The 9,776-nt window shown below is 33.7% G+C and overlaps 1 protein-coding gene across 1 annotated transcript; it reads right to left on the bottom strand.

Annotated features, from left to right (window-relative positions):
• Positions 1–3,725: 3,725 nt before the first annotated feature.
• Positions 3,726–8,777, bottom strand: LOC128989006 (facilitated trehalose transporter Tret1-like). The gene is made up of 7 exons (XM_054410859.1): positions 8,724–8,777; positions 8,506–8,641; positions 7,420–7,805; positions 6,018–6,210; positions 5,224–5,417; positions 4,541–4,791; positions 3,726–4,251 (listed from the first exon to the last, which is right to left on the bottom strand). The coding sequence occupies exons 1-7, from the start codon at positions 8,775–8,777 to the stop codon at positions 3,957–3,959; spliced, it is 1,509 nt and encodes a 502-aa protein (XP_054266834.1). The 3' UTR covers positions 3,726–3,956.
• Between the last annotated feature and the right edge of the window lie 999 nt (positions 8,778–9,776).

Genomic DNA, 9,776 nt, shown 5'->3' with positions numbered 1-9,776 from the left:
CAGAGGAGACTTATTGCATCCTGGAACTGATCTGTGACATAACAGGCGTTTAACGCAAAAGAGGATTTTAATCTTGAAAAAGTCAACAGAAGTCATATACTGTAAAATAAATTGTTTATGTAGTACTATTATGGCGTATGTATCTTATGTCTTAGTTTTAAGTGTTACATTTACTTATCGTTTATTAATTCCTATCTTTATATTACTTTATGTCTACGACATGGGTTTTCTTCTGTAGCTTCTAAAATTACCATGACATAAAAACTCGTTTTTTTAGAAATTTGGACAGAAATGTAACCTTGGCGATGATGTATATAGCCCTTGAATTAAAAATAATTCCTTATTTTTTGAAATCGTAAAAACTGTATACCTGTTTAAGTGTTTTACTAGTCAAATATATTTTTCTCAATATGTCTAGAGGCTTATAACATAAACCTTTTCCTCATTAAATGTGTTTGACATTAATATGTTGTTTGATACATGTTTTCTATCAGCGGTATAGAAGAGATTGGGTGTAGAACCCACATCAATAATAACTGCATCAGCTGTGGCTTCCCTAGGGTACCATTGACAGATCCTGACATCCTAACATTTTCTCAGGTTCACGTTGGAGTTCTTAATTTGAATTAACTAAAAATTTGTGACACTGACATACCTGTACATTTATTTTAAATAGCTAGGCTGACCACTTTTATACATTTTAGTGGTAATTGTAACCTGGTTGAAGTTGGTAAAACACTTGTTCTACACTTGCAATCGACTGACGATTAGTAGTTTTAATCACCTAACTGTCTTAAACAAACAATCTTTGAAAGGTAAAATGGTATTGCGTTATTCGCTTTGCCTCAGAAACCAGCTTCCAAGTATAATAAAATTGCACAATTTACTCATGGGTCCCCTCGTAGCTATAGAGCTTACAAGAAAGTTATTACTACAATTTACAGTAGATACAGAATAAGGTATCAAATATAATTAGTATAGCTGCATGTAAATTATAGTTGTGATATTTTACTCAATAATAACATGTAACATGTGACTATAAGAAGCTAGTTACACAACTAGCTTCTTTGACATTTCTCTGAAAGAATTCCAGAAAAACAATATTTGTTATATGCAGTATTCCAATTTGAAGTTTTGATTATTTAAGGAGTTTTCTTTGAGAATTTTAAATGTTCACTTAAGGCTATGTCCTACGATAAAACCAACTTCCTGTAGTGTACAAGAAAACCAATTACACGTTTTTTGTACAAGATTCTTTGTATATAGTTTTAGCAAAAAAGTATTTAATATCAGCCCCACTAGATTTGTGTTGCAGTTCAGGTAAAAAACTTTTGTTCTCACAAAATTATGTAATCAATTAGTTCCCAAGTTGTATTTCAGAATTTAGATAGTAATTACGGATGTGTTAAAACGATAACGCAACAACAACGCATAACAAGAATTTAACGTGTTCATAGGGCAGGGCACTATGTTGACTCAAAATCAAACAAAAATAAACTTTTGACTACGGTTGTAGTTCGATGGTTTACAAAACCTCTGGCTAGTAGTTAAAAGGAACTTACATTAGGAGAGAGCTTTCGTCACTAAGTGATGTGTCAACTTGGTGTGAGTGGGTTGTAGAACGCCAAAGTTTATTGTCCAAGACAAATCACAAAAAGTATTCGAAAGTCACAAGTACGTTATTAAACTATATGTTGGAGAAGAACCTTTTTAAATATTTTACTCATTAGTACTAGAAAAGCTTTTGAACGGACACTTTTTGAACATATTATGTTTAACTTAACAACGTGTTCTGAACTTTTTATTTGTGTAACCATTAGTACTGTCAAAAAACTTCCTTTTAGAGTGAACAACTATTTTTTTATAATACTCAACACAACGTTTTCCTGAATTGCTATTCATTTTGATTGCGTGCAAATATACAGTGGATATCCGCGCAAGTAAATATATTAATTAATTTTAGTTTATCCTGTTTGCATTCTTCAGAGATTAGTTTTAGGTCGATAATACTTTTATGGTTTGTTAGGTAGTTAATGAAATCATAACAATTATTTATAATATTTCTTTATCATTTTTTATTCTGTATTATTTTTTAATTTTGTAGCTATTTAAGCTTTTTATAAACTTATACCATATTGAATTTTCCAAATAAGATCTATTCCTTTGTCGGAAAAGAACTATTATGTTAGGCAAACACAAGAATGATTCAGAAAAAAGTCTAATAAAGCCAAATAAGATATAAAACCACTCAAAACAAAGAACTAAGTTTAATAAACCTGTCAAATCTTATTTACAATTACGAACGACAAACATGATATTTGTTTCGCCTCTGAGTCACAGTTTTTTCTCAGTCATTCTCGCTGAGTCATCCCTTACACCTCGTCCTGCAAACATCTTATTGGAAAATCATTACAACCCCAGATATTGCTACACTTTGCTACATGTGTGCCTCAGCAGTTTTATTATTTTTATGGTAACCTGTCACTAAACTGTTAAAATTGAAATACTTTAGTGTTATAACCATTCACACTTTTAGAGTATACCACATGATTTTGTCTATCTGGGAGCCAATGTGGCCTGTTTTTATCAAATAAACTCTCTTCTTACTCTGGTAATGTTGTATGAAGGTTCATTCGCCAACAAAGCAGAAGTCTCGCTTTACAGTGATAAACATTTACAACAAGCTTCTTTAATGCAAAACAGTGTTACAACGTGTCTTTAGCATTTTGATGGTAGAAAAAGTAGGCCAGTTTAATGGTAGAAGTCAAGCTTTGTTTAACTAACCGTTGCTTTACTGCACTACCACACTGATAAATTCTGTATTGTTTGAAGATAGTGTTGTATATAGAGTATATATAGATTACAAATACACAACATAAATTGTGATACTACACTAGCACCAAAATAGCATTATGTTGGACCTGGCTAAGGAAACAACCAGTATTTGTCAATAAAAAAAGCACAAAGCATCCAATCCGTCCCAAAATCATTCAGATGTTAACTACGTTTTTTTTAACTAAGAGCAATCTTTCATAATGGTAAAATAATATTTACAGATTATACAGATTGTATTTACGTATGTCACAATAAATCTTGAGATAAGTTTATTAAAGTCTTTGGGTAAAACTGTTTATAATTTTATTTGAAACAATAAAACCCCAAAGATTTGATACAATTCAGGTAAAAAATAGTAATATAAAAGATATCTTTATCACGAGAAACATTATTAATTTTTACCTATTTTCGTCTAACACCTTTCTATAGTCCCTTTTAACTTCCATCGTCAATAAATCACTTAAACAATACAAACAGGCTTTTATTATACAAATCAAACCTTTAAAAATCACTAGTAAAAACTTTAAGTTAATATTTACACTTATCAGGTATTCTGGTACCAGGTATATCGTCAAATGTTACGTTAGTTAAAATGATACCACCACCGCAGCAAACCTGCAGCTTAAGCAAATTTCCATTTACCAGTATTCGATTTTTAATCAAATATATTTTTAACATTAGGTTTAACAAGTAGCTAAGTTTTCTGCGAAAGAGAGGGTAATGAAGTGTGTTTTTGTAAAATATGAATAGCTTAGTACAAAATAAATAAATTTGCCAAGTTTGATCAAAATATATCCATATACGATCAACGTCATGGTGCGTGCACGCGTTTGGTCGTGCTGGTGGTGACTGTACATTATATTTTTTGTAACTTTTTTTGTCAACGTGTGTCTTGGATTCAATAATAAATATAATTACGAATCTTAGAAGAGGTTAAACCTGAAGATGTGGCAGTTGTAACGTATCACATGTATTTTGACCAGACAAACGATAAGGATATTGTAAGGTAATGATTTTTTCCATTGATACATTGGCTGGTGCATGTAGTTGGGACGTCTATATATGTAGGCCTAACGTAAATTCAATCGGACCTATAACAGTTTGCGGTGGTTATTTAAGACCTATTCACGTTCGGTTTGTCTTTTACCATCACCCGCTTCCACGCGCACATCATCCTCTCCTCTTCTACCTGATCGTCGTCCTCTGAGGTCCATCTCTATGTGCTCCAGAGTCTGGCCCTCGGTCTCTGGTAGGTCCAGGTACAGGTAGACCATCCCAAGCAGTCCCACGGTCCCGTAGAGGATGCATGTCCCAGAGACGTTTAGCCAGGACACTACGTTGAAGTAGGTCTTGGTTCCCGCGAAAAATACGACGTAGGCGTAAGCCGCGCCTAAACCACTGCCTAAACTTCTGGCTCTGCAAAGAAATGTACACAATTTAAATTAAAGTCACATTGAAAACTATCTTGTATGGTATTCCAACCACGGTCAAGTAATTCAAAAGTTTAATAGGAAAAATTTCATTAAAACAAAAGAAATTCGTCAAACAAGTATATTGCAGAGAACAATAACGTTTATACTAAATCTTACTTTAAAGTAAACTATTCAATCAACTATATTCTTCTAAAACTACTATTTTGAAAAGAAGCACCAACACCATCTCAAACATATATATAATTATATAATAGTTGCCTGCTCCATCTTACCGTAAGGGAAATAATTCTATCAGGTACATCCATGGAATGGTAGCCACAATGGTCCCGAAGAAGTAAGTCAAAGAAAACAGAACTACAGGAATCCAAGGTAGATTGATTCCTGCTAAGAGATAACCACCTATACCATAGATGCAGACAATGTTGGCCCCCAGGGAAAGAAATGTGAGGTATCTTTTGCCCAAGTGTTTTACCGAGACACCTAGAGTTACCGCACCCAGCAAGGAGACAGCCCCGCAGATCGCCTGCAAAAGGGTTGAAGCTTTGGTTATGCACATTTTGGTTTGGAACTCTCAGGTATTTCTTGATAATAAATTTACAATAATTAAATTGTATTTGTTTATTCAGTTGAATCAATAATAACAAATCATACGAGTAATATATCATAGAAATGTAATACAAATATTACACAAATAGTAATATACAAAGTATTGTAGAAAATAAGTAATGGTAAAGTTCATTATAAACAGCCTGTATGAAAAATAACTCTCTTCGTTCGTAATTTAAATTAAATGTGTTATTATAGCATAACTTTTCGTATTTAGCATAACTATTACTACTAACATAACTCGACTATTTTTTACCCTTAGAGTAGTACTATTTTGTATATTCTCTGTTATAATAGGCACATGTTTCAAAGCATTGGTAAAGCTATAAGTATATCATATTTACTGTACCACAATAATGTGAGACTGGACTGGTAGATTAAGACCTTCAAGAATTTGTATGAAGAATGGCCTCATGGCAAACAAGCTGGCAAATGGTACAACAGAGAAAAATACGAGAATGATGCGAAAAGCTGTGCGAACTTCTGGCTCCATGATAACTTTCCAACGATTGTTGCACCTCTTCTGTCGGGTTATATCTGGACCTACTGAATAGAAATATGTTGAAATATGATTAAAATTAAATTTCGGGTCAACTTGCCATCATTTGAACAATTAATATACGACATAAACCTGATTAAGATTAGAAATTAGCACTGCTTGTTGCAATATGTGGTTTTTAAATTGATCATATCATGTCGTCTTAATTTTAAAAGTGTCAGCCTTTTTTGTAAGATGGTTATAAGGTAACCTGGTATGACCTCCAGAACCTGAGCCATTCGTATTTCTCCACACTAGTACCTTAACTATGTTAAACCATAGTTTGCATTACTTACTTGACCAACAAATGATTTTTAGCAATAATCTCCTTTTGTATAACTGTAGTCGCTACAATTTAGTTCTAAGTGTTGAGCTTGGAGCAAACATCATTATAATGTTTTTCATGTTCCACTTTAGTTCAGTTTCACTCACACGTAAGTGACCAAGGTTTAAACCAGATCTACACCGGAATGTATAGTAAATTCTTTAATTTAGATTACACATTAGGTGAATATAATAATCCATCTGAACAAATGAATGCACAGAACCATTAAAATATATTGTTAGGTCATTCAAAACCAACAAATCTAATCCACACATCATACCTTCATCAGGTGCTACAAGCCTGTACTCTGGGCTGTTTACAGAGTGTCCCCGGAAGTCCCCTACGTAACGTACAAGGGTGTCTAGCTCTTCCTTCACTGCTTCCGTAGACACCCATCCTCTCAGCCATTGGTAAGCTTTCTCTGCTTCTGCAATCTTGCCTCTAGTCACCAGCCATGCAGGGGATTCTGGCAGCTAAATGTGAAGGATGGTGTAACATAGTTTACCTACGACAGTTTTTTAAAGTAGCCGTTTCAGTTCAGTTCTTAGAATTGAAAAGTTATACTGTACATAAAAACATTGTTTACTTTCATAACAGTATAGTTTTACGTGTATAGTCAATGGGTTTACTCATAACAACACGGGTAACGGACCAATGAGGTTCAAGGATTGATAGAGAAGAAGTAAAATTGTAATGATTCAAACCTCAACTAATCAGCTGTTCAGGCCAATTTAATTGTTGAGTGGTGAAATTGGTGTTTTGTACAATGTTTCGTTGCATCACTGTCAGTTGCAATGATAGGTTACAAACGATAACATTACCTCTCTAAGAGTTTATGAGTAACTAGTGATTTTTAGTACTGTAATTAAAACACTGTCGTAGGTAAAGTAGTGTACGCAACTCGCGTAGTTAGTGTTAACGACACGAGTATAAAATTTAATGTACGAGCCTTTTGCGTAAACTACTATTAAATAGCTTCAACTATTAATAAACGTCTTCAGTACCATGTTCTTCAAACGGTTTTAACGTTATAAATATACTTTTCATCACTCCGTAACGAAAGTAACTATTTTCGATAACAGCTGACATCAATGAAACTAGTCGTTTCCCAAGCTCTAATTTAGGGCGAGGGAAAATAGATCAGCTTATTTTCCCTCGCTCTCAGTTAGTGCTCCATTTATTCACTACGCGCGCTAGTGTTTTGTTACGGTTTAATTTAATGATTTGAATCAGCTGTATGTATTGTTAAAAGTTGTCTTATTCTTTTATTTTGATGTTTAAACAAAATGTACTGAGAAATATACGTAGGTTTCCTTTAGAATATTTTCTCCTATTTTTTGCTTTAATGAATACAAAATATACGTAGGTTTCCTTTTAGATTTTATTTTATTTTGATCTTCAATCAAATTAATTGAGAAATAAAATAGCTGTAATATTACTGAGGTATGCTAATCCGTGTATGTGTACTTTTGCGTCATGATGAAAAGTATCGTTCATAACTCGTACCGAAAGTTATTATCCGGCGCTTGCTCCATTATTCCCGTCCTCGGCTTCGCCTCGTACGTGAAAATAGCTCTCACATACTCGGCTACGCCTCTCACGTGAAATTGGGGTTCCCTGGAAAAACTTGAGCACGCGCCGGAAAATGCCACTTTCGGTCCTAGTAATGAAATATACTATACCATCGCCATAGCAAAGAATGCCACCAGAGGACCGATCATGTTCCACAAGACCATGGTGCGCCATGGTAACGATGCCCCGAGGAACGTCTCCACCATGAGGCCGGCGTTGTAGAAAATCCCCATGAAAGAGCTGAAGACCCCTCGAAGTCTAGGCTGGGTTACTTCCCCGATGTAGGAGAGGATGGGGGCCTCCAGGAAGCCGATGGAGAGGCCCATGAGAGCGATAGAGACGTACAGATGCGTGGGGGACGATGAGAAGTATAGGATAGCCCAAGCAGTCAGTTGGGGTAGATTGATCATCATGACAGACCTCTTCCTTCCCAGTGAGTCCTGCAGAATACCTGATACTAGACTACCAAAGGGCTGCATGATGTAGTACAGACTGCCTGTTGAATAAAAATTATAAATTATAAAATATGTTAATGATAGAACAGGCTCATCTAATAGGTAATGTGAGACTTGGTCAAGATATGTGTCTGTTGGAATAAACCTACTGGAGATAAATTTTATTTCTAGACGTATATAAACTGAACGTGGAGCTTAGCTCTTGATCTCATGCCTTTTTCGGATCTGATACTTCTCACATTGCTAAATACACTGATTTATGGACAGTTAATAATAAAAACGTAAATTCTTTTTACATAATCCAGTTTGAAAAAATCCCCATCACAATCACGAATTTATATTCCATAACTCTACAACGGGTATTATGGGAATGAATTGGTTTCTGCTAGCTCCTTTTACATTACAATTTGTAACCATACATTACATTGCTACCACGAACATACTTCCCTCGATTGTATAATTACATTTATATATTATTTCAAAATTCATGGTTCTGGCCTTAGGACTATATTGGTAAGACAACAATAGTTCAACGGTTAAGATTGCTCAGTGACTTATTATGTTCGCAACTAAACATGTAAGCTACTGAACAATCTTAACCATTTGACTATATGACAGAGGTACGTAAATCCTATTATTTTCCTACAAATTATTTCTAAGCGTTCACATTATATACCCAATTAATGATTTATTAACAAAATTCAGTTTTATATTTTTGTTACAAAACCTATATCTACTCACCAAACCACGAAGCCTGAGTCTCCGAGAGACCCAAGGACGAGTCCTGGTTTGTGAGATCGCCTATGATGATGGTCGGCATTGTGTGGATGAGGCCAATGTTGACACAGTAAATGCTGAACCCCACAGCGGCCAAAGTCTGCAACATTAATTTAATCCAAAATATTATTAGAACAAGGACACGATAAATTCACTAATATTATTCTATAATGATGATCTACCTGAGCAAGAGTTGATCGAAGGCTGTTTGTGTCATATCCCTGCTCACCACTCATCTTACTATTTTCAATATGTTATTTAATAATAACGCTCTAATATTTATATAAACCTGTAACTTCACACGCCTTATCCCAAATAAAGATGATTGCTAAAGCTGTTAAAAGAGATTTTTCACAAGAGTATTACACAGCTAAAACATATAAGTAGTTCGGTTAAAACGCCGCTTTATACACAAGTACATATCACAAAGTGCAGAGATACAATAGGTCTAAGTAAGACAATTCATGTCACTGCATTCGATTCGCTAATTTATTTGTATAAAGGAAGCTACATCAACATGCTCGCGCATTATAATCTATCTCATAATGTTCTGGCATAATAAAACATATGTAAATGTGATGAAAATAACAACTATTACTGTACTTGATATGAAGTACTTAAAAGTGAATAATAATTTTAAATTTAAAATAATAGAATGCCACTAACACCCAAACAAACGACAACTTCTTATGTATGTTTTATCCCTCTATACATTTCCAAAGTTTCCTTAAAAAACTAAATCAATTTAAATTAAGTAATTAAGTGTGAAATTAATAAATCGCAGTAAACTTTTTCAATTCTAGCCTAATTTTGTATTTGGATATATTTACAATGGGTGTTTAAATAACTCTTTAATTAATTATTTTCAAAATAAACTTATCACACACTTTTATAGAAATTTCTATATTTCGGCATTAGCCTTCTTCAGGAACAAACACAATAACAAATAGAAGTGTTTACCACTCTGAATCATATGGTTTTAGCATAAATCCAAAATACATATAATTTATGAAGAAGTAAAAAAGAAAATGTTTTGATAGAAAGAAAGAAAAAATTTTTATATATATATATATGTATATATATACTATCTCAAATTTAGACCGGAAGGTGTTTTAGATTTAAGTATTAATTGATGAGCTTGCTCAAGCTGTCTTAATTTCAAGTCTGGTGCGTCTTTTGCCAATTTTCTTATTCCTTTTAATGAATAACATTGTTCAAAATTTTGAGAATGCTCT

Source organism: Macrosteles quadrilineatus, unplaced genomic scaffold (genome assembly GCF_028750875.1).
Source record: "Macrosteles quadrilineatus isolate MER2022 unplaced genomic scaffold, UCM_ALF_1.0 Scaffold_3__2_contigs__length_128488019, whole genome shotgun sequence".
Classification (NCBI taxonomy): Eukaryota; Metazoa; Arthropoda; class Insecta; order Hemiptera; family Cicadellidae; genus Macrosteles; species Macrosteles quadrilineatus.
Note: the sequence above shows the minus strand (reverse complement) of the source record. Positions and strands in the feature narration are given on the sequence as shown.